General features: G+C 38.9%; 1 protein-coding gene across 4 annotated transcripts in view; it reads right to left on the bottom strand.

Moving 5' to 3' along the window:
- Nucleotides 1-1,085: 1,085 nt before the first annotated feature.
- HOOK3 (hook microtubule tethering protein 3) overlaps nt 1,086-27,597 on the bottom strand; it is an 83,652-nt gene continuing 57,140 nt past the window's right edge. For 3 of the 4 annotated variants that reach the window (XM_067316395.1, XM_067316397.1, XM_067316398.1), the window contains 8 exons: nt 26,995-27,135; nt 24,529-24,616; nt 19,913-19,947; nt 19,005-19,087; nt 17,166-17,266; nt 14,589-14,693; nt 14,395-14,466; nt 1,086-13,346 (listed from right to left, as the gene is read on the bottom strand). In XM_067316395.1, coding sequence (XP_067172496.1) covers nt 13,206-13,346; nt 14,395-14,466; nt 14,589-14,693; nt 17,166-17,266; nt 19,005-19,087; nt 19,913-19,947; nt 24,529-24,616; nt 26,995-27,135 — 766 coding nt within the window. In that variant the 3' untranslated portion in view covers nt 1,086-13,205. The remainder of the gene's footprint in view (nt 13,347-14,394; nt 14,467-14,588; nt 14,694-17,165; nt 17,267-19,004; nt 19,088-19,912; nt 19,948-24,528; nt 24,617-26,994; nt 27,136-27,597) is intronic. The other variant, XM_067316396.1, reaches the window with a different exon arrangement.

Genomic DNA, 27,597 nt, shown 5'->3' with positions numbered 1-27,597 from the left:
CTTCACGAATTAGCTGATCGTGCTCAGCCTTGCACCACCCTCTCCTCTCTGCTTTCTCATGCCCCCGGAAGCAAAGAAAACAGGTTACCTCCTGGCAAGGACACTCCACCCCAGCCTGCTGCAGCCCTCGCTGGTGGCGCCCGCCCAGCGCTGCCTTGCAGCATGAGGACACCAGGAGCAGCTGCGCCCGAGGTGGTGGTTTTGGCTGTACCAGGGCTACAGGCAACTCAGGTCCTGCTGAAAGCACGGGCAATTCTGAGTGCTGGAAAGTCTGCAACCACTTCTTACTCTCCTTTTTTTGGAAATAACCAAAATTTCTGCTTCTTTTAAAGATTTATTAGAAATATCAGAGAAAATAGTCTCTGCCAGAGGAAATAATCAAGCGCTCAACCATCTCTTTAGTGTGTATAGTCTTAAAAGGGTGGTTATTGCCGAGTGTTTGCAATCAGAAAATGGATAAAAAACCTGCTGAGGAGTAGGATGAGAATCTGCACCTTGGGACAAATGCATAGTTTTATTTTGATATACGGACTAGTTACCTTTTTTAAAAATGTAATTACCAATTGAAAGCAGCGGTAAACAGAATCCTCGCTGCTCCACTCATCCTGGATGGACTTGTTAGCAGCTGACTACAACGAGATAAACTGCCAGCTGGGTTCCCACGCATCTCTGGTAATCTTTTTTTGTTCACCATTGGCTGTTACTCATTTTCTAGAATACTAATTTTTTTAGACTTCTAATTCCTTCCTTTGTCAAGCCTGGAAGCAGCACCATCTTTTTCACTAGCTTTATAGTTCGAGTCTGCAACAACATACAGTTCTCCGTGCACTACAGGCAATAGCATCAACTGACTTGTTTCCTGTTTCACCTTGTCTGTGTTTCTTGTTATCCAATTTACACTTACTTTGTATTTCCTGTGTTATTCCCAATCCACTGATATCCTTGGTAATCACCGGCTGGCTGCAAGGGGCACCACCACCTAATGCCACCTTACATAGCAACACTTCAGGCTCAAACCCATAATTTTAACATGTGCTTTAGCCCCTGTTTATAACAGAGTACCGAACAGAGGAAAAACAAGCATATACATTTTATATAAGCCTTTATTTACAACTTGTTTAACAACTGTACACTCTTCAGTAACCTTGGAAGCATTAGTGTATTTCACTGGGAAAAATATTAAACGTTTTAATTCTAATGATCATTACTGAGAATTTTTTGTCTATATACAGATATGTATATATTAATACTGCTACCATGACAATCTGGTAGTTACAGAATTCATAGGTGAACTGAAATGGGAAATTAATGTTTTGACACTCTAGGAATCCATTCTCTTACAGAAAAAAAAAATATCACTGGCAATTTCACAAACAGTTACTTTGATAATTGGTCAACACTTAATTCAGGACTGTCAAACAAGCTGCTATTAAGAAAGTAAAAGAGTCCTCTACAGAGCACAAATGAAGTTAGTATATCAGACACGCTGGAGATCACTTCTGAGCCGTGAGCTGGCAAAAACCTCATGAGAGAGACGCGAGGCTAATCTAATTGAAACAGCCAGCTCGTTTGCTGAAACTTGCTGGCTCCACCTGGCACTTCTCTGCTGGCAATTTTTGTCAAGCTAAACGCACTTACATACGGATGACTTCAAGCTCAAGAACAACTGATACGTAGCCTCTAACGCGCGCAGACGGCTTGGAGAAAGGAGCCCCGCTTCACCTCGGGACACCCCTCCAGCCGGGTGCAGCAAAGCCAGCCGCCCCTCCGCCACGTACAGGAGCACCAGCTCTGGGCGTCCCGCACCAGCGAGGCCTGGCGAAGGCGCGTGGTCACAAGCACAGCGGCACTGGCAAACGTGATGCAAACCATGCCCGTAGGCACCCCCAAAAAAGAGAGAAGTCTTGCTAATACAGCTTGCCCTAAGGCTTAGTAAGGGATCTACAACCAGGACCTAAGGCCCAAATCCTTTAGCTCTCCACAGGACTAAGCCTGGTCGAGGTGCTCCCACCTCTGCTGCGGGAACACACGGCACGTCCCTGCTCAGGCCTCAGATCCTTCCGACGGGTCAAGTCAGACTTCGCCACTCCTGGATCCTGGCGGACCAGGAGAGACATGTTCCCGTCTCCCGAACGGCAGGGAGCCCTCCCAGACTGCCGCTGGCCAAGGAGATCCTGGCAGCCGCAGGCTCCTCAGCCTGCCTCTGCACACCCCGGAGAGCGCAAGCTTCACGCTCTCCTCGGGATCTCAACGCCCATCTCCTGCACGGCCAGCCTGGAGCCCCGTCCTTACCTGCCTTCCCCTCATTGCGGGGCACCCACCTTCCCGCGGCAACAGTGGTGGGGACGCGACCTGTTTTTTCTCCGAGTCGTTCCGCACATCGCTACCGAGCCGGCGGGCACCGGGGTCCCTGCGGGCTGAACGAGGGCAGGCGTCTTGGAGCAGGGGCCGCAGCCCTGCCGGGGGACGCGCTCGGTTTGGTGACCAGAAGTGACTGCAGGGACTAGCGGACGCGACGCTTCCCCAGCACGGGGGTGCTCACGTGAAAAACGGGGCTCGTGGCTGCAACCGTGGGCCTGAACACGCAAAGCCATTTTGGAGTAAGAGTAAACACACGATTATATTTTTGCAGGAAAAAGGTCCAAGTGAGCAAGAACGGGGTTTCTCTAAAATAGGACTTAAACCAAATGACAAAGTACTCATCATTCACTCTTTTCAGATTTTTTGGCAAGTCCTACGGCTTAAAAGCCCCCTCCCCCATACGTTACACACTAACTCCTATACAATAAATGACTTAACCTAGGACGCAACAGCACTCGCTCATCTTCTGAGTCTTGCCAGTGCTGGATGTCCAACACAAAATGAAAATACAGTAGTACAAATGTGCAGATATTTAAGAATATTAAATAAGCAGCTTTTTAAATTAATATAGGCAGCACAAAGCATTTTGAGTTACACTGTCTACATACGGCAAAATCTTATAGCGAAACTTCAAAATACAAAGAAACAGCCATGCTAGTGCAATTGGAAATAAAATAGCTAAGACTGGGATAAGGGAAAAAAAAGATAATAGTACAGGTAAAAGATAAATAAACAACTCAAATTATAAACTGGCGAGGACAATCTGCATAATACTGAAATTGTAGACTGCTTTCATACTTGTTATCTCCATTCATGTTCTTTCCTCAGATTGTTTAGCAATTGTACATAGGCTGGAAAAAAAAGGTCTCAAAGAAACTGACGACACAGCTAAAATGTAGACAGAAAAATACAACAGCCACAAACTACTGTGTATATACATAGTAAGGAAGCAGGCAGCATTTGTGAACAGAATACTGCACAGTAGTTTGCCTGGCTCGGAGATTATCAGATGAATCTTGCCTGGTTTTCTAAGGAAGATGGGCTGGCCAAGCAGCGATTCATTAGTCACTTCTCCTCTGAGAACACCTTCTTGGCTTTACTTTTTAACTAATTAAAGATTCCAAGCGGATCCATTAAGGGTGCAGTTGCTTTAAAACTGTTACAGTAACCAAAAGGTGCTTTCATGAACTCACTGAAACTAGACTTTTATAGTTCAGTACATGAAAGTGTTGCAGGAAGTCTGTGTGTTAATACTGTTAATCAGAATTAAGTGGATAGACAGAAGTAAAACGTAGAGCTGACAGTGCTCTGTCAGTTTGCAGAATGACTTCTGTGGAGCTCTGAATACTGGATTTTCTCTCTTCTAGCCTCATAGGAGACTTTTTGTGAAGAGAGAGAGAAAATAGAGGCGGGAAATGGGAAAGCCACTCCCCAAGATGGTAAGTTTTTCTGCAAGTGGATCTCTCTCTTTGAAATCAGATGCCCGCGAGTCTTAAGTGTAGAACTGGTTAAGTTTTGGTTATGCAGTCTGGACAGAAAAGCAAGTCATGCACTGAACAGTCCCTGTTACAATAATGCTGCAGGTCATGCAACCACATCACTGCAAATAAAGAAAATAAAGAAGAAAGTTAAAAAGCAGCAAACATATCATTACTGTTAAAATGAGAACAGAACACGTCTTTTCAAAGAAGTTTAGTAAGTCCATCTCTACTTAGAGTTGTGCAAATTCATGGAGGAAACGTCTTTGCTAGGCCAAATCTTCAGCTTAACAGGAATATTAGATGACAAAAATTGGAAGGAGCAACAAAACTGAGCCTTGAACAGTGCCTAAATTCATTCGGATTTAAATACTTTCTAGTACAATCCTAAAGTGCACCACTCTCAACTTACACGGCTATGGAAACTAAATTCACACAGCTATGGAAGTTGCTCGGGCATTCCTGCTGTCTGTGAGCATGATCAATTCAAAAAACCCGAAAGAGAATATAAAGTGAAAGGTGCCTTCCAATACTGTGTATGGTTGTATGAAAAAGACAACCAGGGTCACAACCACTCTGCGCAAGCTCCGAGCACCACAGGAGACTCCTTAAGCATTTACCTTTCAAAGTTAACCCTGTGTGTGATGTTAAAATTGCATCGCTGCCACGTTACACTGGCAAGCTCGATGCATTTCACACGAATACAGTTTTTAACCATAGGAAAGTTACAGGAATTCCAATTCAAATATGCCAGGCAGGAGCCACCAAACAGTCCAAGGAGCACATCATGATGCAAAGTAAGCAAATCTAGGTCTGGAACGGAATAGGCTAGATGGGCATATCGCCCCATCTATCCTTGCTAATATACCCTCTTTCTTGGACAGCGTGATGGGACAGGTGGGATGCTCTGCTAACACTGCCGTGGTGGTTTCAGGTCTCCCACGTAACACAAACACACCTACAAGGCATGGCACAGCACTGTCTGTTCGTTCTGATTTTCCCCCATCTCACTGTGATGCAAAGAATAAAATAGTTTCACAAGACTGAAATCACACAGTGCGAACTGTCTCTCGTCTCCCCTTCCCCTCTGAAGTATTGCACTGATTAAAAATGATTAAAAAATGATTAAATGATTAAAAAGACAGTTCCTGTGCCAATAAAAATCCAGGTTAAATACATTCAGGAAAACATTTATAACTAAAGTCAAGGACTTACTGAAAAAAACAGTCTGTCAGTTACAAATCCAGTAGTCTGTGTATCCCTCCCTTTACCTTCTCATCCACCAACCCAGAATACTAACCATAGTTGGAAAGCACATAGGAAGAACAGGTGTAACAAGTCAAATGAAATAAAAACAGAAAATACTTCAAGTTAAGACATTCAAAGTAGAATCTGAGAGTGTATTTTGAGTAATTATGTCTGAAGCGTGTTATTGTGCTTGCTTAACTTTATGCACACAAGCAATGTTACAGAGTTTAAGATTAATAATATGAGGATTACTGTAGTTAGTCTTCAAAAAAAAGATTAAATGTTCAAGCTACATAACTGTGTATCTGCCCTACCACGTATAAATGAACATAGCCTGTTCCTTTATTCTCACCTGGATATGATCTAGTTCAGACTTGCCATGTAGTAGCACTTCATGTATCCTGTTGCACATTAACAGAACTGACATTATAGGTTTGTCTTTGAGTTGTTGGTACGTTTAAGAGGCTTGTAAACTCTGGACTGTATGGTCTCTTCCAAGAAGATAACAAATACCCTGATTCACCTGAGAACATATTCTGACTAGAAACTGTTGTTTCCTTCAAAACTTCCTTAACTTCTCTCTCTCTCTCTGCTCCTGTGTTTTTTCAATGCACAGGCATGACGGGGACATCTCCAGCCCATCTCTGCTGCATCTCCTTTGCACCTTGCCAGCTCGGGAGGTACCTATCAGCACAAGAACTTCTAATTCAAAGCACTTTCACACAAGCCAAATCAGACGTAAAGAACAGCACACATTCTCTCTAAGCAACTACTTCTCTTCTGATCAGGCTTTTTTTGGTCCTAATATGGACCGGGCTTTCTGTAGCCAGTGATCTGCTGTCTCTGAGCATTACTCCGTAGCGCAAACTCCAAAGCAATCAGAGCAACACAGTCTACTTACTTGCAAGTCCAGCAGTATATGCCCTTCCCAAATATTTCTACCAAGGTTCTGCTTTAAATTATCTGCCTCCAGATTTTTTTTCTTCCCGATTCCCTAGCTTCATTACTTACTGACTTTTACTGTTAAATTTGTTTTCCACTTTTTTCCTCTACTATGGTGTTTCCTTCAGACTTTTTTAAAGAGTCTCTTGACATAGTACCACCTTCCAGTGCTGTACTAACACCACCTTGCATTTTTACAGCTCTTATAATCCAAGAATACAAAGTAGATTATACATTCAAAAAGTGTGACCTTGCAATGTCATGTTTATTACTATCCCAACATTTTAGTGACACTCCTAAATGAAAGCTTTAAGACACTTCTCATAACTGGAAATAAGCTCGCCCTTCTCCTTACTACCCTTTGATAACTGAGAATTATTATCTAATGCTTCTGTAAAACTTCAGATTACATAAAGAATGTTTTATTCAAATCCAAAGCAAGTCTAATGCTTTCAATTGCAACTATTTTCTCATCCAGCAAGTGTTACTCTGGGATCATCTCTTGAAATCCTGCTCATTTTAATGACCTTGCTAACAATGCAAGCATGCCTGCATGCTAGCAATCAGCCTTCATGCCCATTTGCTCCTCTCAAAGCAGATTTCATCATTAGGGATTCAAGTTCCATTTGCACAATAACCTAACCTATACCTGTGGAAATACTTGCTGTTGCAATAGTTCAGATTTGTGCCACGCTACAGTAGTTAACAGCTCTTCAAACTGCTGATAAATGACTTTAGTAATTTTAAAATAACCTTGTTGTTCTCTCTGAACTACGATAGTCCAACTTCATCTAATGGTAAAGAATCTCTTCAAGGCCAAGCAATGAATAACGTCACCACCAGATAGGAAAGGCTTTCTGACTGTCCTGGTATAACCTCCACTAGCAACGCTTTTCGTGTTGTTCGGCTCGTGCTCTGACACTGGTAGCAACAGAGCAGCAGCAAGAGACTTTTTTCTGACTGACAGATGGGATCTGCTTTCAGTCTGGAATCAACATGCAGCGTTAAGGAGACTGAAGGTTATGCTAGCAGTTTTACAAATGACTTGTACACACACAGCAAAGAGCAACACAGGAAATTCTTGATTTGCCGCCTTAGCCAGCTTGTGCGGAGATCTGCTCCCGAACAATCCCATTACCTTGGCAAGGCCAACAAATGAAGGGCGGAATTTGGGCCATAATAAACTCAATAGCCAAAACATCCATTAGCTTCTAATGCACGAGGACTTCAACCACAGCATTTATCATGAGCTCCTACTGATCTGCTGGCTGTGATTTGATACCAAAACAATTTGTTTGGGAAGCTGCATTGGCTGTACTGCCAGGTGCTCTTTCAATGTCCCATGGGATTGAGGGTTTGCCAGGTTTTATTGTTTTTTCCATCTACATTCATTCACTACCTAATTCAATGAGCTGATACATTAAAAACAAACCGAAACATGTTCGTGCTCCAGTTTTCTATGAGCCCACAAAAGTAGTCAAGGAAAAATAAATAAATAAAAGGACAAAACTACAAAAGTCCTCAGGATCTCCAAATAATGCAATGAGAATGACATCAGAAAAAAAGTCTCCAGGGATTCACTGTATCAGATGCAAGAAGTCTTAGCTTGCTGTGCCTGATAAAGACAATTTCAGACTTATTCACACAGGGAAAGCCTCCAGTATTTAATCAACTGCAACTCAAAATTAATTAAAAGGAGAACACTTCCAAAAGCTATTTTGTTTCATCAAGTTTTCAAACTATAGCAACATGCTGATAGACATAATAGTCTTCAGATTTTTGTACTCAATGAGCTACTCTGAACAGTTGCATGCTTCTGCCTCCTCCCCCTTCAAACCAAGGAAATCACCCCTGATTTTTATTTATAGCCTGCAGAGTCACAGAGAAGCTTCTGCTGCTTTTCTGGACTTCCAAAGAGGGAAGAAACATCACAGGAGCAAGGCAACACCATCAGCCATGCTAGGAAGTTCTCTAAACCCTTGAGAGTGACAACCTGGAGATGTGGCTAGGATCCTACGTGCAATTTGACATCTCTTCACCCTTCCCCTTGCTGACATGAAGTTGGCTTGTGGAGATGCTCTGCGTGCAAGCAAGGCTTACTGCATCCTCTCTTTGCTCCTACCCTACCCTGTGAGACCATGCAAGATTTCACTTCTTCCTTCTGATGAGAGGCATAAAACCAATCCAGAATGGGGCTGGACTGCTCAGGCTCAGAAGGGATGTGTGTCCGGGCTGCGTGCAATCTTTGCGGCTAAAAACCTCCTTCACTGCACTTCCTGCTTACCTGATCTTTACATTTAAATTGTTAAATTTGTAATGATTCACATTTCCATTTTAACAGACTGCTGAATGCGTCACACTGCCAGCCTCAACTAATACAGTTGTTCTAAGGAATGGTTTATGAAAAGGTTTCTTTATAAGCCCTTGATTTCCTGAGATCACAGTTCTGTCATAATTCAGTTTCTGAACTACTCTGTAACTGACATCCCTGCAGTATGACTACTTGACTTAAAGGAAAATACACACTTGAAAGTATTTCCTGACAGAGAAACCTCTCTCAGCTATTTATTCACACAATACAGGTGAGGGAAAGGCCTGAAAAATTAGCTAACCTTGGTTTGGGAAAGTTTATCAATACAACATTACTGCTAAACACAGAGTCCATAATTCTACCTAACACACATGTGCAAAAATCCACAAAAAGTCAGAATTAAATATCTGACTCTGAGTGCAAAAATGCTTCCCTCATCAATCCTTGCAAAAAGTCAGGATGTCTGGGAAAGAAAAAAATCTCCACAAAGACAGTAAAATTCAGGTACTGTTTGCTTCATAGGAGAAAGACAAATTAGCCACTTTCTGGACATTTTTCCTCACAGTCACTAACTAGAGGAAAATCAAGTGGTGAAGATAATAATATTTTTCAATTGCCGTATCTACAGAAAACATCAACACATCAACACAAGCAAACGCACTAAAAATCTTATAGGAAGCTACTAAGTGGAGAGTCTCATACACAAGAGAACTGAGGAAAAGTAAAAGCTACTTGCACATGTCAAAACACGGGGGACTTTAAAACTGCCAAATCCTCTTAAATTTTCTTGACAGCTTGCATATACCACTTACCATTAAGATTATCATAAAGCAACAACAGCAACAGTCAATGTAAATTATTTCAAACACAGTGAATATAAACTTGCCAGTGCTCCTTATACAAACAGAAAGCCACAAAACTTGCAGAAGTTTTATAAACTCAAATGACATCAGAGCAGCACAGGATTCCCAATAGCTTATTCCCAAGAAGATAATGAGAAGTACTTTGTAGCCATTGTACAACATTTACAGCCGTGTACTCTAACAGCATATTTTCCTTTGCACTATGGGTGGGACACACTATCTTTAAATTAAACTGTTTCAGTTTACACAGTACTTGGAAAATACATGTCATGATCCTGGTGGTTAAGTGTTGGTATCAGAAAAATGGGGAACCTGAATATTCTTTTTTATAATGTCTAGTTTCATGTGCTAGAGCTAACTCTTCATGGAGGTATACAAACTGGACAAAACACACATCCTTGAAGACCAGAAACTAAGCTCCAGCTCCTGAACAGTAAACATATTTGTGCATTCAACTGTCATCTTTTATTGGCATTTAATTCAAATCTCCAGGAAAATATCCTTCCGGACAGATCCTTGGCACATGATTTAGGAATGTATTCTTTCGAATTCTTCAGCTGTGATATCACCACTGTGAAGAACCTCTTCTCTTTAAGACCACCCTGAAAGGTTTTTTTGTAGTTTATGAGGGCAGCGTATAAAGTTGATTTAATAATTAATCAATATAGTTTTAATGTAAATAGCTTTTTATGCCACACAAGAAAATCTTCCAATAAGCTTCTTATAAGTAGTTATTGTACGGAGAGAATTCTGTTTTGCAGCTTTTTTGCTTATGTTATTTTATTATGGAAGGTATAAAAGAGACAATGTTCATTAATAATTCATCTGTAGAGGTTCTTACTCCCTAAAGTTATGCTCTGAGCCACTGTTTCAAATACTGTGCTACTTGCAAAGCTACCTAACTAGCAATATTCCTTAAAAGAAAAACAATGAGGCTGAATCCTTTCAGTGAGGAAACCATTCTTGTTACAGGCAAGATTTAATGATGTTCACCACCTGCATTCAAGAGAACCATCCACACCCAAGGATTAAGAACTGATGTACGGAACAAGTAATAGGAGCAAATGCTCAAAAACAAGGAACTATATTCCTGCCGATTACCATTAGAAGACAGAACATATGACCTACCAGAACTGGATATAAACAGATTATCTTTACAAGTATTTCTATAAGATTGCAGTATGATTTTACATTTTTAAATATAACACAAATTCTGGGAAATACCAGAATTTCTATGAGTTTGGGAATTCTCAGAAGACAAAATACTTTTTTGATCATGACTGACAATTACTATGAGCAGCAGTAAAGCACAGAATCAATATTACTCTTTTTTTGCTCTTAAATATACAATGATGAAAAAGATTTTCTTTTTCTTGGCGGAAACTATGGAAAATACTGCAGTGTCACATCTTTGGGAAAATGAAAGGTAAAAAAGAGGAGACACCACAAAACACAAAATAAAAAAACAAAAATTACCAAAAAGAGGATGAAGCCACGAGAGAAAGAAAAGTAAAAGCCAAAAGGTTGGTTTCTAATCAGTGTTTGTTCAGTGTCTAACCTGTCAGAGACCTCTGCCTATGATCAAAGGCTCGGAGGCAAAATAGTAAAGCAAATGTTACAATAATAAAGGAAAGTGTTTTTATTCTAGAGTGTAGATTGTATTCCATTTACTTTAGACATGCATCTAATTAATAGCAAAAGTAAATTAAATGATTACACAAATTTAAGAGATAAAACCTCCCATTAAAGTCTTGGTATCCCCTTCTTTCACAAACAGGCTTTGGCAGTTTGGTAACTGACAGAGCTGGCCAGATAAAAAGAGTTTTAAATATCCTTGGGTTCTTTCTCTGGGTGATACAAAACACCGTACTCTCAATCAAGAACAATAAATTCACGGAGAGAAATCATCATACTTGAACTACATTGCACATGTAACCTGCAGTAATAAGTTCTTCAAATGATTAGAATGGAGTGTACAAGAAGATCAGATAAAGACTTCACAAAAGACAAAAACTGCCATCATCTTGTCAGATAACTTGTGACTTCTGCCCCTTTAGCATTCTGTATCTCATTAAAAGACAGCAAAACGAGCATTACCTTACTGAGATATAGAAATACATTGTTACTTTTCTGGACATGAGATATTTTCCCTATCTCATCTGATCTTGCATGCATAGTCCAGACATGACATATGTTGAATTATTAAAGAGAATTTTTAGAAAACCAGTTATTTCCAAATCTGAGGAATAAAAAACTTATATGCAGCTAACAGACTTCAGCAGATGTTTTTGTATTGCTGGGGGGGGGGAACAAAAACAGAATTGAGAGAATTTTTCAGACATATTAATTATATTTCTTAGCCTAGATTAGAACAGACAATGTAGTCAAGGATAAAACAGTACCTACAAACGGCATTCACTTTCAATCTAGGTCTGCTGGTTTTAATCCTTGGCTCATTCCAATTGTAAATTAATACATATCTTGGAATGTTAATAAAAGCTAATAAAAGCTGTCTTTTCTCTGAAGGGATTTATGAAAAGAAAATGTCTTCACGGGGGAAAGCATTAAAATAATGGAAAAAGCGTAAATTCAGGAACTCGACTGTATGCACATTAGGGACCAGCGTGAAAGAAAAATGTTTAAAACTGAATTTCCACAAAATGTATGCATACAAAACTTTCAACTAATACTCAGAGGTCCTTTATGTCCATCAGTTCTTTGACAAATATAGTAAGGAGAGCATAGAGTTACCCAGGAGATACTGAGAACTTTGTAGGACCGGGGCCTAATTTAGCAATAGGAACCATCATCTACCCTGCTGATCAACAAGAAGGTGCTATAATGAGTGCGCCATATATTAGTCAGCTACATACTAAAAAGTTGGTACAACAAATGACAGCCAGTTTTCAAAATCAGCAACAAACTCACCTCAAGGCACTAGGACCATTAGTAAGGCAATTGATATAATCATAACCTGAATCAATATATGAAAAGCAAGTCTTTTAGTAGGGGAAGAAAACTGGAATACATTAATATCTGCAATATTTGTCTGGGCCTTGATCCATTATGTACTATTAGTCCACAATTACAAAATTTTAAAACAAATGCCTTCTTTTAAATGGATGATGCTGTAGGATATCAGAGCATTCCATGTATTTCTTAATCTTTTATAATATATATTAAGCATATATTTGACCAAGAAGAATGGGATATACCATTTGAAAATACTCATCTGTCAACAAACAGGTAACACCAGTTGATACACAAGAACAGATATAAGCCATTTTTAGGGAAGAACAAAAGAATGTCTGAAGAAGTCATCCTGCTTCTCTAATAGACGCTAAGAATAAAGCAATCTTTGTATACAGGAGATTAAAACAAAAAAACAAAAAACAAAACAAAACAAAACTTTCTAAAAGAGATGGCAAAGGACACTGCTGGATCATCTTGTTGCAAATGGTAAGTTTTTTAGCTGCAAATGTGTTTCACAATAATATTATACACTGGTTTTGCATTTCCTGTAATCAGCTTTCAGCCTTTTTTTCTTTTTTTTAAAGCAACAGGTTACACCACAATAAAAAGCCCAGCTCCTTTTGAACAAATATAGTCTTATAAAGCATAACAACCCTGGGAGGCACAAATGTATCAACTGTGACAGGAAATTTACAGTTACACAGCCTATGCGAGGCTTTCCATAAGGGACCAGGCTTCATGCAAAAAAAGACTCCATTATTATGCACCACTCCTCTAGGTGTTTTCAAAACTTTGGCACACTCAAAAAAGGCAGAAAAATAGAGAGATGGACTCCAAGAAAACATAATCAAAGGGCGTTATAGAACAATGAGAAACAGTAACAAAACCCCTTCCTGAACCAGGAAATAGCAGTGGTAACAAGGGACAAAGACAGAGAAGGGATGCTGGTTGATTTTCCTTGAATGTTGTCATGTGCAACAGAGGTGGCCTGGATCACAGGGCAGTTTTCTTTCTAAGGGCAAGGCTTCTCTACCTTGCTGTTGCTGGCTGGACGTGACCGGGGTAAGATCTCCTCGTGCTCGTGGCTTGCCTTTGCCTAGCCAGGAAGGACTGTCCCGAGCCTGTGCTAGCCAGTCTGTCTTCTGCTGCTTTTTTATGCAGAGTCATTCCCTGCGAGCAAAGAGAAACTTATCAGAGGATGCCAACTTGTAATACTGAACACACCACCCACTCACATTTTGTTTATTTTCTCCTCTTCACCAACACTCACTATCCCAATTTGAATTTCAAACACGAAGCATCATGTTTTTGAGGATGAGGAGGCTGAGATATGCTTCCCGTTCCTTTTTCAATGTGTTCATTCTTTTTAATCACTGTTCAAGTTCAGAGTAACTGTTGGGAAGAGGGACCTCAATGTCTCAGATCCGAACACACACTTCTGCACACGAACACAGAGTACCTCAGCTAATCTTCTGAAAAGTGTCTCCCCTCCAATCCCCTTCAGAAAGTTGAGCTAGAAGAGTACTTTCCTAAATTCATCTTCTGTGAAAATACCAGCTTACTAAAAATGGCAGGAGCTCATTCTGAGGGAAAATATATTTTTAGCAGAAGCTAGGATCTGAGAAATTTTCTCTCTGTTGACTAGCAAGAATAAAAGGAAGGGGAAAAAAATAAAGGAAAACCTTGACAAGCTTGAGGAGATGAGCAAAGCTGTGGAGTGTTGTAAAAGCAGAGGTTAACTAAGAGGAAGAGAGAGATAAAGCTATCATCACTCATCTTAGTGTTCAGGACAGTCATCATGAATCAAAGAAAGTAAATTTGAGCACTAGAAGTCAGTTAACTGAAGGGCTGGAATTACAAAATAGAAATCTGAGGCTTCTTTTCCTTCACAATGTGTTGTTTCTGATTTTGAAACTTCAAAATGACAACAGAAAACTTGTTTTTTTGTATTCTGAACTCTAGTTTAATCTGCTGTTTTCAGAATGTTTTCTTCAGCTTTCTAAAGTTTATTTAATATACTCCAAAGTTATCTTGAACACACAAGAATATACTCTTATTTAGCAATGTCTTAAAAATGATTAAAAGCATTGCCTGCGTGTCTGTGTGTCAGATAATACATTTCAAATCAAAAGTCATAGATAAATGCAGACTGTGATGAACAATACAGAAACAAGTAATATTAACCTTTTCATTTGTTTAAAAGTTTGGAAATTCTTACCATATTGTACCAGGCACTAACGATAAGCTTCTCCTCCATTTCTCTTTGACTCTTTGTTTTTTCATATTCTTTCTAAAAAAAAACCAAATAGCACCCATTTAAAACAAAGTATAGTAAGTATTAGAGAAGCAGAGTCAATACCTAAAAAATGCCAAGGAAACACAAAATTATCTACTGAAAAGCATGGAGATTACCTCTAATGAATGAAACAATCTGTCCTGTTCCTGCAACTGATTTTTCAGAGCCTGAATCTCAGGAGCTGCACCTTGGTTTTGTTTAGGATCTAAGGTACGGATGACCTGTGAGAGAAAACCGAAGTTTGTTTTTAATTAAACACTGCAAAAGACATCTAACTGAAGGAAAAGACTTCAAGGAATCATAACCATGTAAGGCAGGTTAAGAAATACAAAAATGACTTATGCTGACAGCAAGAAATGACATTCCAAAATGTGAAACAGAGGGATGTACAGTTTTAAGAGGCTGAGTAATACAATACAGTCTCAACAGTCAGGATGATGAAGGCTTTGTCTCCGAACACCAGTCATGAAGCGTTAAGAGCATCTGAACTGTTCTCTTACAGGACTGTCAAACAAAATTGCTGACAGGAGAAACTGATACCTAAGAGGTTCACAGAAGCAGTTCCTACCCCATCTGCACTATCTTGGGACCACAGTGGAGAAAGTGTTTTCTCAAAGACCCTTCTAATAGCTAAGGGTTATCTACCTGTTTCCTGTCAATTTTTCACTCATAGTTTAAGTTCTGTTAAGACAAGGAGCCTCCTATGCTGCATGCATGATGACTATGCTATTAAATAAGATGAAGCAACATCTGGTTATGTTCTTATGTGACATCCATCACAGGCAGCATTTGAGTGCTAAGAAACATGGAACTAAACCACAAACAAGTCCAGCAAAAGGTCTAGATTGTTAAGTTTGTCCTAGAAAATAGCAGAAAACTTCCTAACAACCTGTGGATACACGCAGAGAGACTTCACATCTTTTGCCTTTCCACCTATTTTAGAATGGAAAGGATCCCAGGCACTGAAATAGAATATCCTTTACATTTTAATAAGTCATTTTTACTGGACAGTACTCATGGAGGATGCCTCATAAGAAAGTGTACTATGTTTCTAAGAAAATATGTATTAGACTTGCATGTAATTTCTATAGTGGAAGGCTATAATGATTGTATCTATCATTATGGGAAAAAAAGGTGAAAAGTTGATGAGAAGACCACAAAAAGGTAACCTAACTGAAGAAAAATGCTCCTATTGTATAAGACACTCTACCTTAACACAGTACTTACAAACCAGTAAGTTTTACTGAAAGGGGAAATCATGTCTCTCTCTTTCATCAGAATACTCAGAAACAGATAGCAACACAAGACATAAAACAGAAAAGACATACGATTTGTTCAGATTTCAAAAATGCCTTTGAAATGTCACAAGAAGTCACTTAGGAGGCTATGTCTGAAGCCACAATATTGCCATTACAAAGTTGATAGTAAACCCGCATTCTGAATTTCATGCTTTAATAGTAGCCTCCTTCTCTCCAAAAGCATATACGAAGTAGCAGAGAAAAACGCTGAAAGTCAGCAGAGCTCTCATAGGTGGCTGAGTTAAGATTACTTTACTGTATTTAGAAAAAGGAACAAAAAAAAATATGTATATACTAAAGGGGTTTCTAAACCAGAATATGAATAGAAACCAAGGCAAGAGAAAGAAAGTAAATTCAAATTTAAATCAGTAAAGATGACACCACCACATGTGCAATTACATCTGGCTATAAGCTCTGAGGGTTATGACTGAGAAGAGCTTGGCAGAGCCCCAAAAAAGAAGAAGAAAAAAAAAAAGATATGCAATTTATGTGACCAATTAAATCTGAATGAAATATACAGCAGCTAAAAGCTACATTTGTAAAAAAGTGTATCAAATTATCTGCTCCAGATAAGAGAAGTATTATTGACTGAGCACCATGAGAAGCCTACATCACCCAGAAGCACATGTAAAAGGGATGCAGCCATATGTAAAGGAAAAACAAACAAACTTTTCCTTCCCTCTCCACCCACTAGGGTCTAGCAAAACAAGTCACACTGATGAAAAGCAGAGTTTGTTGGTTCAGTTGTGCCTGTTCTTGGTGACACTAAACTACACTCCTGCGTGTACAAAGAAATATAACTCTTCGTGACAACTGTGCCAAAAGTCCCATGCACAAATGCTGATTAAACAGCATTTGTGCTCATAGAGCTTTCTCCTTTTGAGTTGGTATATATGGGTCATTTTCTGAATCTGGAATAGAGCACAGCTGTTTTGGTTATTTCTATACCACTATTCCTAGTGAGGACATTGTTTCAGCCAATCTCCATCACTCACTGACTTAAGTCTGGAAGAATTTCCTCAAAGAAACAGGTTATCACAGCACTGGAAAGGGTTTAACGCTCTCTCCTTGTCATCAGCTGGCACTTGCCATGCTTGAGGAGCTTTGTCTGGGTGAATCTCAAAAATCTGTACATATGTGTACAGAGGCAACAGAAGGGGTTTTGGATAGGTAGCAAAGGGGGATGATCACGAATACAAAAACAGAGTAAAAGCGTCTGCAGAAGAAATAATCAACATTAAGCACCATAATGGTATGAAGATACAAAGAGATTCACTAGGCCTTTTCTTCCTCTTACTATTGTAAATACAGATACCTCATTTCATTTTATTCCTGTGGAGTGATATGGTGCAGCCTATCAGAGGGGGATCATTAACAGAGAATGAAACCACTTACACTTTTGGCCTTTTCCAAATACTTTTTGTATCGCTCTTCCATTTGCTTCATTTCTTCCTCCTTTTTCCGCAAAGCTTCTTGCAGTTCTTCAATTTTCAGTGCTTTATGTCAGGAGATACACACATTGAAGAATAAAATAATTATATTATGCTTATTTTCATGTGTTTAAGCAGACATTAAAGGCACAGCTAGGACTTACTTCAGTTAAGAAAAGCTTACGTATGGAATCTGATATAGAAGACACAAAAGGTTTCATAACTAAACAGTTCAGAAACACATGAAAAATGTGTACCCCTATATCTTATTAGCTAGTTGTTCTGTATGAAACTTTCGCTTTCTTAATTTAGGAAAAAAACAAATAGAAATGGAAGCATAAATCAATGTCATTACTGAACAAACTTACAAAAATGAGTTTGTTAATGCATTTTAGATTCTGAAGTATCTTAGTATTGTAACTCAGATAAGAGTTTATCCATTCTAAATGAGAAGCAGGATTCTGGGCATGCAGGATTCTTGCTCGGATCTTCTATACTGTAACACTGAACAATGTTTTGTGACAAAGAATTATGACATGAAAATATGCATTTTTCCCCCACGTCTTCTCAAGCAGCAATGCAGACCAGCAGGACTGTTTCACTGCACAACCTTTTCCTTTGCTTATATAAAAATCTCAGATCTCAGAAAAAGATCCGTTTCATCATCCTGGATCAAATAGCACATGACATTGGTGCCTGGTTCTCAGACAATGTTAGAATGTGTCGGCTTCATTTTGCAACATTCAAGGTACAACTAGATGCACAAATATTTTTATCTTATCAAGACAAAAGCTCGGACCTGGATTTTTAAAAAGCAACTTGTAATTCCAGTAAAGCAGCTACAGAAGCCTTAATGTGTCCTAGTCAGGGACTCAGAAAACTGCTATTAAATGCTCTCACATTCAGGCATATCAAGTTTGCAATGATTACATATTTCTTAGCTACTCATGAAGTCCCTGAACTTCACCAAGAGTTCTAACACTTTTAAGAAATGGAATTTTATAATATGTTCTGTGGTTTTAACTCAGCACTAAAGAAAATTCTTTTTGGATCTAGAATTTACATAATGAATACTAAAATGGTATTACAATCTTCCCAGACCTTTGCATGAATAAAATTGCTTTGGTATTAACCAGATAAGCTACATTGGCTTCAAGCATTTCCCTTTTTTGTAATAAGTAGACTTGAAAAACAACAACCCACCTTCTTCGCTATTTCTTAGGAAATAAGTAGAATCAACAATATAATGTACCCATCAGCCATTTATAACTGGTTGCTGGGGTGTGGCTGTGATCTGACCTACTTGCCAAAATGCTACATTCTCACTGACCAATGTCCAAACGTTCTCAAATTACAATGCAAAATTCACTCTGTAATCTGAAAACATACTGAAGTTATATATATATATATATATATATATATATATATATATTTATATATATGGAATAAAAATAACCTGGAGATGGCAGCAAGAGTTTCTTAAAATAGGATATCAGGAAACATGACACAGTTCTTAATAGCTGATGTTAAATGACAGGTGATGAACAACATTGACTCAGTATTTCTATGGCCACTGTCATTTCTTACTGTGGTGGGCTCTAAAACATGATTACCACATTTCAAGTATTAGAAGCATCTTTTTGGTCTCCATAACCCCAAAAAATTAACAACACACTACCATTGCTATTTAAAATGTACATTTTGTTTGTATTACACCTTCTACAGATATTACAATAAAAGCCCTTGACCTGCATACAAAATACTTAACAACGAAAAGAAATGGGGCACATATCAGCAAACTCACAACTGTTATTACATCTTGGTTCCAAGTCCTCAATAATAGCTCGTTTCTTCTGTAGCTCATTGTTAGCTTCATGGAGCTTCTCACTGTTACAAACCACAAAAGCACATATTGTTTTTCCAATATTCTTATTGTGCCTGAATGAACATTAAGTGACAGAAAATACCCCTCATATAGTCAGTGTGATTGACTTTTGGCTGTGGGGTTTGAGGACAAATGACAGGTGGATCAATGCCACCATGGAAATGTTTGCAAAATAAACTAAAAAAGCAGGACAGTATATAGATAACTGTAACAACACACAGGTTCATTCTCAGTCCAGAATTATAGACCTGCTGTAGAACTTATGGTAAATTGTACAATGCATGTGTGAAGTGAGCATTGGTAACAGATTACATTAAGAAACACTGGCTTAACCCCAATGCAACAGAAACTACGCATATTTTGGTAAGCCAGTTAATAAATGAACAACTCTACGCATTTTAGTAAACTGTAAAATTAAAAGCAGTGCAGAAATAGTAAAACAAAATGCTAATACTAACTAAAATGCCACCTTTTATGCCATAATATATACTAAAAAATAAACAAGTAAACAAGCAAAATGAGTTATTCCTCTTGAATGAAGATTTACATGATGTTAAGTAAAGTTTTCTAACCACCACAAAATAATGGTTCCTGCACAGCTCTTTCTACTTTGGCAAAGGTTTTCTATAAGAGATGGAAAAAATACCTAAATAACAAATCCCCTAATATTCCTGTGCTATCTACATTTTTCTTAGTTATGCATCTTCTAGATGTATTATTAATGAGTGTCTGCCCTCCCACTGCTGTTAATAGGTAATCATCTGCTACCATATGGAACAGCAGATCATTTCATATGGCAAAAAAACTAAGACAGACAAAATACTTACAGATGTTCTTCTAGTTTCTTTTTCAGAAGAATCGACTAAAACAGAAAGTTAAACGTATCATTTTAATACACTGTTGAGCTTTAACATTATTTCAGTTAATTTAAACATACAATTTTGACAGTTATAATCAAAATTCAACTCTTTTACTTCACTTGATTCTAGATCACAATTATAAAGCCACCTCTGCGGTAGCTATCCTTCCTTTGACAGCTATGTAACTTTCCTCAAATTAGAATGCTTTATAACTTTACAGATATCTTCCCGAGAACTGGATCAATACAGGCAAGACTAAATGACAAAATTCTACGGCAAATGTTTTCCTTTCTTCATGATTCAGTACTTTTGTAGATTAGACTCAACAAATGTAGGTGAAATTAGAAAGCGCAATAAAATTTGCTGGAAGAGCTGTCCTACCAATGTAGCAAAGCAATTTGCATAAAGACTTACTTGAAGTAAATTCCTGTCCCCAAAGAAATTAGCAAGAGTAGAGTGTCACTGACTGGAGCATGGCAGAAATGTTACTCTCAAATGCTCTACTTTTTCTGCTTCACATCTTTATTGTTTGTTTGCAGACATGTAAATATTACACAACTTACAGTGTTCCACTTTTGGTTAAAACACATTTGGATAAGCTCATTAAATATAAGCTTCAAAATAAATTTTAGTTTAATCTTAAACTCACTTTACACACAGTAAGCATCTTTCAAAAAAAATAAAATCAATGTCTGTATACAGAATGTAGTGTTAAGTAAATAGAAAGCCATACTCACAATAGCCTTGAGCAGAAGCCCATGCCAAGAAACAGAGATGACATTAGTATAAAGCAAAACAGCAGCCAACAGAAGAAATATTTAGTTACTCATGAACAGAAAAAGTTAAAGCTATGCATTTTTTCAAACATGCAAATTTTTCTCCTTTGTTCTCATCAACAGTTTCATCCTGTAACATTTTCTAAAACATTTCACTAAAAACAAAAATATAACAATAGTCAAAAGACACATTTGTAAATCATCTTATTAAAACCAGAAATTCAAAGGAGAGCAACTGCTGTTTTGAAAAGTCATTTTAAAACAAAAGTCACACCAGTAACAAAACAGGAGAAAATATGCAGTCCACTGGGCTACAACCAACATGAAGAGATGCACAGATTTTGGTGGAGTGATTGTGAATTGTGATATTTTCACATGGATTAAATACAAGACAAATGTAGAATATTTAAGTCAGAGACAGCCTTTTTGTTTTGTATTTATCCAGTACCAATCACAGTGGGGCTCTAGCATGTGACTGATGCTCCAAAATGCTATCACAATACAAGATTAAAAAATCAAAGTGACTTTACTGCTTTTCCTGCCAATGCTCTTTCAACAAAGGTTCAAACATACGGCCAATGGAGACAATATGAGTGTGCAGCCCCCCAAAAGCTTCTCGCTTTGTTGTAGCATAAATACTTAAAAATATTAACTTTGATCACATTCTTGTGTCATGCTTTTTGACTACTTCACAGCTGTATTTTCTTATTGGAGTATAAAGAGGTGGCAGGGAGGAGGTAAAAGTACACCAATATGACTCCACTGACTTTGGAGAGGCAAAAATTTACAGCAGCTAAGGATCTGTAGGTCTTGGCCGTTTGGCTTTTTCATTTCCAGTCATCTGAACAATTTCAGCAACACGACCTCTTCTATAACCATAAATGGTTGCATCTTTCTGCACAACAAAGTATTTAAATCCACAAGGTCACTTATGCCTGATCACTTAAGGGACTATTTATTCATTTAGATAAGAAAGGAAAAAGTTGGCCGCAGTCCCAATCTCCTAGAGATTTTAAGAAAGTAAAAACTGAATTCAGCTTTTGTTTTGGGACCTTGCATTGCACTTGGGGGCTTAGGTCGGTAGGGGCACAAATGACCACTTGCCAAAACTGATTCCACTGCCATATTCTCACATTATTTGCACACTACTAGCACTTTTGTGGGACTAAACCGCTCCCTCTCCCTTCCATATAGACAGGTTGAATGTTCTTATGGACAAGAAACTAACAAAGATTCACAGGGCAAACAATTAAAAGAAGTGGGACAGAGTTCATCCAGAGAGAGGAATTTACCTACGATAAAAGATTAGGCAAAAAGTGCTTTCAGCATCTTGTGGTCATATTCTGCCCTCTACTGAAATCAAGCTCCTTAGGGCAGAGGTTCTGTGACTTATACACACACTTTACTCACACAAAGATCCTGCCTATACATGTAGCAAGATACGTAAGTTCACAGAAATAAAAGTGAATCACTCTAAAAGCAGGCATTTTTTTTTTAAAAGTCATAGCTTCAAAGTCACATTTCTGAATCCTCTGTGTATAACAAGTAATTCCTATAGACGTTGCTCTTGAACAGGAAGAATATATCTTAAAAAAAAAGAATAAATAAAAATAAAGGTTTTATCTAATTTTGAGCTAGCTTCACACTTAACTTTATTCAAAGGTTCTGTTTATTCATAATAGAAGAACATTTCTATAATAAAACTGTAAAGATTAGAAAATGTACAACAGCTATTTTGCTTTTTTCTTGCAAATGTTGAAAAATTCCACTTATGAAATCCCAGAAAAACATATTTATGGTTTGATTTTAGAAAACAGATATCCTCTCCAACATTTAATTGCTATCTTTCCTCTACATCAAAAAACTAGGAAAAGAAAGCTTTTTTGCTGGAAATTTCTTGCATGCTTAAGGACACCAAAAAGGTCTATTCACCTTTTGAGGGACAAATTTTGGTTCTGCTCTGCATATTAAGGCCAGGCTCTGTCCTGAGGTTGAGCTAAATGAACAGAATGTGAGAAACTAGTGACGTCTCAAAATTCCTGGATGTGATAGGTAACAGCGTGAGATGCAGATGAAAGTTACAGACAGCACCATGAGGGATGACCAGATTTCACAGGCAGCTTCACAGGCAGCTACAAGTTACATGCAAAGTGGCTGAACTTCATAGGTAACTCAAAAGGCACAGAGAGAATCTGGGAACTTTTAGGGAGTGGATCCTATCCAAATCAGCAGGACCTAGTAACTGTGTATCAATAATAGCATACAAAGCCAACATTGCCAGTGTAATGGTAGGAGATACCAGCTTTGGGTACACATGCAGCTAGACTGTGTCCAAGAGGGGAAGACGTATTTGAGGGTGGGTCGTTTATTTGGGAAGGTACGGGGGCCAAGAAAGGGAGAACAAGGATGGAGAAAGGGAGGGTCAGGAAAAAGGGAGAGGGATAATGAGGTATGTAAATGATGTAACCAAGGCCGCTCAGGGGTACCTGTTGAACATCCCTGCACCTGACCAGCGCACCCTGGAGTCAGACAATGCATCGTCCCTGCCCTCCTGCTCATACCACGCATGTCTGACTTGATTCTGTGGTCGGGAGAATCAGAGGTGGGGGCAGCCACGCCTGGCTAGCAAGGCAACAGCCGGGATGCAATCATGCATCCCATCATGGCACATCAGCACCCATTCCAGGCCTAACTTCATCCTCCTAACTCTGCACCTTCAATATAGAAATTAAAACAGCTTCCCCATACGGGTCTTGGCAAGCATGATGTGTACTTAATTTGCAGTGGTACTTGAAAAATTTTCACATTCTTATTCACCCTGAAAAATTTGAAATGATGTATAATGAAGACAGCAAAAAATGTCTTAGAATCACATAGTCATATGGACCTTTTTTAAAATGAATTCTAAGTTACTTAGAAAAATACTTTCACTGGAACCCTACAAGGAGGTTTACTTTCATACAGTTTAATCTGGGAATGAAAAGGATAAACTAAATTAAATACACTTTTTAATGAAAATAAGCAGCTAACAAAAACTTCCATTCTTTTATCTGAATTAGTTAAAATAAAAACACAGAAGTAGAAAGCAATACACTACAAATTGTTGCCAATTAGCAAGGAAATGCAATCAGACTGAGTGTACAGTGTGGATGCTCCCTCCCCCAAATCCCGAGTTTCATCAAAGTTCTAGAGCTTCTTCTCTCAAACACATGAGACAGCAAAAGCAATTTTTGAGTGGAAGACTGAAAGTTGTTTTTCAACACTAACTCTGCCATTTCATATTTAAAATATATTACACTAAGGGACTGATCATTTGACTTTTTTAGTTTTGGCCTGCATGCATCGTGCATTAAGAAATACATTTACATCAGCAATTAGGGGGCTTCCATTGGCAGGAAATGCTTTTACTTCCATCAAGAAAAGTAAAACGAAAATAACTTCAGATAATTTACTATAACATGGAGAATTAATATGTTCATAATTCCCTGTAGAAGTCTCTATTCTAATAAAGGAATTATAATAATGCTGAATTCCCTATTGGAAAACCATACTGAATCAAATAAAACCTTTCTGGTTCCTTCTCTACATAGGATGTTTCTATTTTTTATCACAGATGTCTTATGTCATATGTCTTATTTAGACAAACATAATTCAATGTTAAGGCCCTAACAGTGAATACAGAAATTTATTAGAAATCTCCATCTGCATATTTCTTCACAACAGAACAAGCAGAAAGTATTACATAAAGCTGGATGTTAGAATAATGATAACTACCTGAATGCAAGTTTGATGTACATTTCTACTTACATCTTCAGCTTTTGAACCTTGATCCTGCAAAGATTTCTGTAGTTCTTCAACCTGGGATTGTACTTCTAGAAGTCTCTGATTTACCAACCTAGAAAACAGATATCATCCTATTTTTCAGAAAAAAACAGCTGCAAGATAAATCCTGAGACTTTTAGAATCATATTTAGGTCATCTATATAAGATATGCAACTCTATTTTAGTCACTGAAGATTTACTGCAGTATTTACAGTGTGCAGCAATTTCAGGGATTATAGTGTGTAGTCTCCCAGAGCATTCTGATACTCTTCCAAGACAACTAAGACAGAAATTTCTTTTGCATCTATCTAGAAGTAATTTCTTACCAGACATACATCTAACAGTCATTTTTACTGCGTGAAAGCTACTAGCTTTCTGCTTTTACACAATCATAGAATCATAGAAACCCATAGGTTGGGAGGGACCTCTGGAAATTGTCTAGTCCACCATCAGCTAAAAGAGGTCCAGTTAGAGCAGGTTGCTCAGGATCATGTCCAGCTGATGTTTGAGAGGAGGGCTGCTCTTCCAGAAGTTGGACACCGTTCTGTAGAAATTTTTTTTCCTTGTGTTAAGTCAGAATTTCCCATGCTCCAGCTTGTGTCTTCTGCCTCCTGTCCTTCACTGTCCATCTCTTAGAAGAATCTGGCTCTGTCTTCTTCACACCTTCCCATTAGGTAGATGTAGATTGAAGTAAGATCTCCCCTATGCCATCTCTCTGTAAGGCCGAACCCAGTTCTCTCAGCCTCTTCCCACATGGCACATGTTCCAGACCCTTATTATCTTAGTAGTCTTCTGCTGGACTCACTTCAGTATGTCAATGCCCTTCTTGTACTGGGGAGCCCAAAACCGTATGCTGCATCCAGATGCAGTCTCACAAGCACTGACAAGAGGGGAAGGATCACTTTTCTCAAACAGCTGTCTGGGGCTACAGGGTTCCCAGCTGACACATGTTCTGTTTGCTGCCCATGAGGACTCCCAGGGCTTTTGCCACAGAGCTGTTCCCCACCTGTTGGCCCCAGCCCACCCCAGTGCTGGGCTCCTTCCACCCAGGGGCAGGACCTGACATTTGTCCGTACTGAACTCCAGGATGTTCCTGTCAGCTCACTTCTCAAGACTGTTGAGGTCCCTCTGAAGAGCAGCTCTCCCTTTCAGCATATCGACCACTCCCACAGCCTGGTATCATCCCTGAACTTGCGGAGAGTACACTCCCTCCCATCATTCAAGTTGTTAATAAAGACTATGTACAGTAACAATCCTGCTATTGACTCTGGAGGAACCAGTTGCCATTTGGACATTGTACTCCTGATGACAACCCTTTAAGCCCAAAGGTCCAACCAATTTCCCACCCACTTTAAGTCCACTTATTCAGTCCATATCTGACCATTTCAGCTATAAGGATACCACAGGAGACCATGCCAAAAGCCTTGCCAAAGCTAAGGTAAGCAACATCCACTGCTCTCCCCTTCTTCACATAGCCAGTGATCTCATTGTAGAAGAAAAACAGGTTAGTCAGGCTCAATTTGCCCTGGGGAAATCTATGTTGGCTGTTTCCAGTTACCTTCTTGTCCTTCACATGGCTGGAAATAGATTCCAGAAGAATTTGCTTCATGAGCTTCCCAGGGACTGAGATGAAGCTGACCAGTCTGTAGTTCCCTGGATCCTCTTTCTTGGTCTTCCTGAAGGTATGTGGCATTTGCATTTTTTCAGACATCAGGAACCTTCCCTGATCACTGCGACCTTTCAAAAATGATATGCAGCAGCCTTGCAATGGTAAGAGCCAGCTCCCTTACCATCCTAGAATGCATCGTATCTGGTTCGTGGACACATATAAGCCCCCTGGCTTAAGCACTCCTTAACTGTATCTTCTTCTATAGAGGGTAAAGCTTCATTCTCATAGGCTCTGCTAATCTGCTCTGTGACCTGAGAGGACAGGACAGACATCGCTGGTGAAAACTGAGGCAAAAAAAGCACTGAATACTTCAGCCTTTTCCATATCCTTTATCACTAGGTCCCTGTTTGATTAAGCATTGGACCCACATTTTCCTTAGCCATCTTTTTGCTGCCAAAGTACTTACAGAAACAATCAAACCATGTCTTTTCATCTTCCTTCTCCCTTCTACAAGAAAGGATTAGCATTTTGAAAAGGGTACTTGGTTTGCAGAAGGAGAATCTGAAGAAATGCGTGGCACCTGCTGGGACCCTCTGCATCATTCCACTTGGAATCCATTACAGAATTCTTCAACCCACACTTCAGGCTCCCGATATTGAATCTGCACCAAAAGGCCAAGTAGGCTCACAGGCTGGTTGAACTATTCTCACAGGGCTAGTCACATGTTTTTGTTTTTGTTTTTTTTTTGACAGGAAGAACTTTTCCCTGACCACAGTCTGCTCTAGTCAGAAGCGTATGGCATTGTTAAAAAGTCACTGGAATGGAGGAGAATACCTCCTTACCTGTTCTCTGTCTCCAGCTCATTTTTCCGTAAATTTGCATCATCAAGCAGGCTCTGCAACAGGGCGATCTTTTCATTGTCAGAACCTTCTTGGTTCAGCTTTAACATCTTATTCTCATGCTGAAGGCGAATGAGTTTCTCCCTAAAAACATAAATACTATTTGCTAGAAAAAGTATGCTAACCTCTGTAAAGAAGAAAACCATTTACCACAGGAGGTGTAAAGATAATGTAAAGACCATCTTCACTTGTTTGAGAGAGAAAGCTGAAACAATCACATCTCTAAAATGCCCAAATTCAAACCTGATTAAAAGAGCTTTAATTGTAGAAAGCACAACTGAAAAAAGTTGCCTGAATGGCCGTATTGATCTCGGAGTAGGGTCAGACAAACTGATAAGTATAACACAGAGATAGGTGTCAAGTGTTAAGGGAGGTTGTAATCTCAGTTGTCACTGAACAACTGCATGAACTTAGGCAAGTCACTTCCCTCCTGTTGGTCTGTTTCTCCTCATGTCACTTAACTTGTATATTTAGACTCAAGTCCAACTGACAGCTCACAGAGTGAATCTGCCTCTTGAAACTCTCACAGTGAGTCTGTAGCTTTCT

Source organism: Apteryx mantelli, chromosome Z, assembly GCF_036417845.1.
Source record: "Apteryx mantelli isolate bAptMan1 chromosome Z, bAptMan1.hap1, whole genome shotgun sequence".
In the NCBI taxonomy this organism is placed as follows: Eukaryota; Metazoa; Chordata; class Aves; order Apterygiformes; family Apterygidae; genus Apteryx; species Apteryx mantelli.
This window is presented reverse-complemented; position numbering and strand designations above follow the sequence as displayed.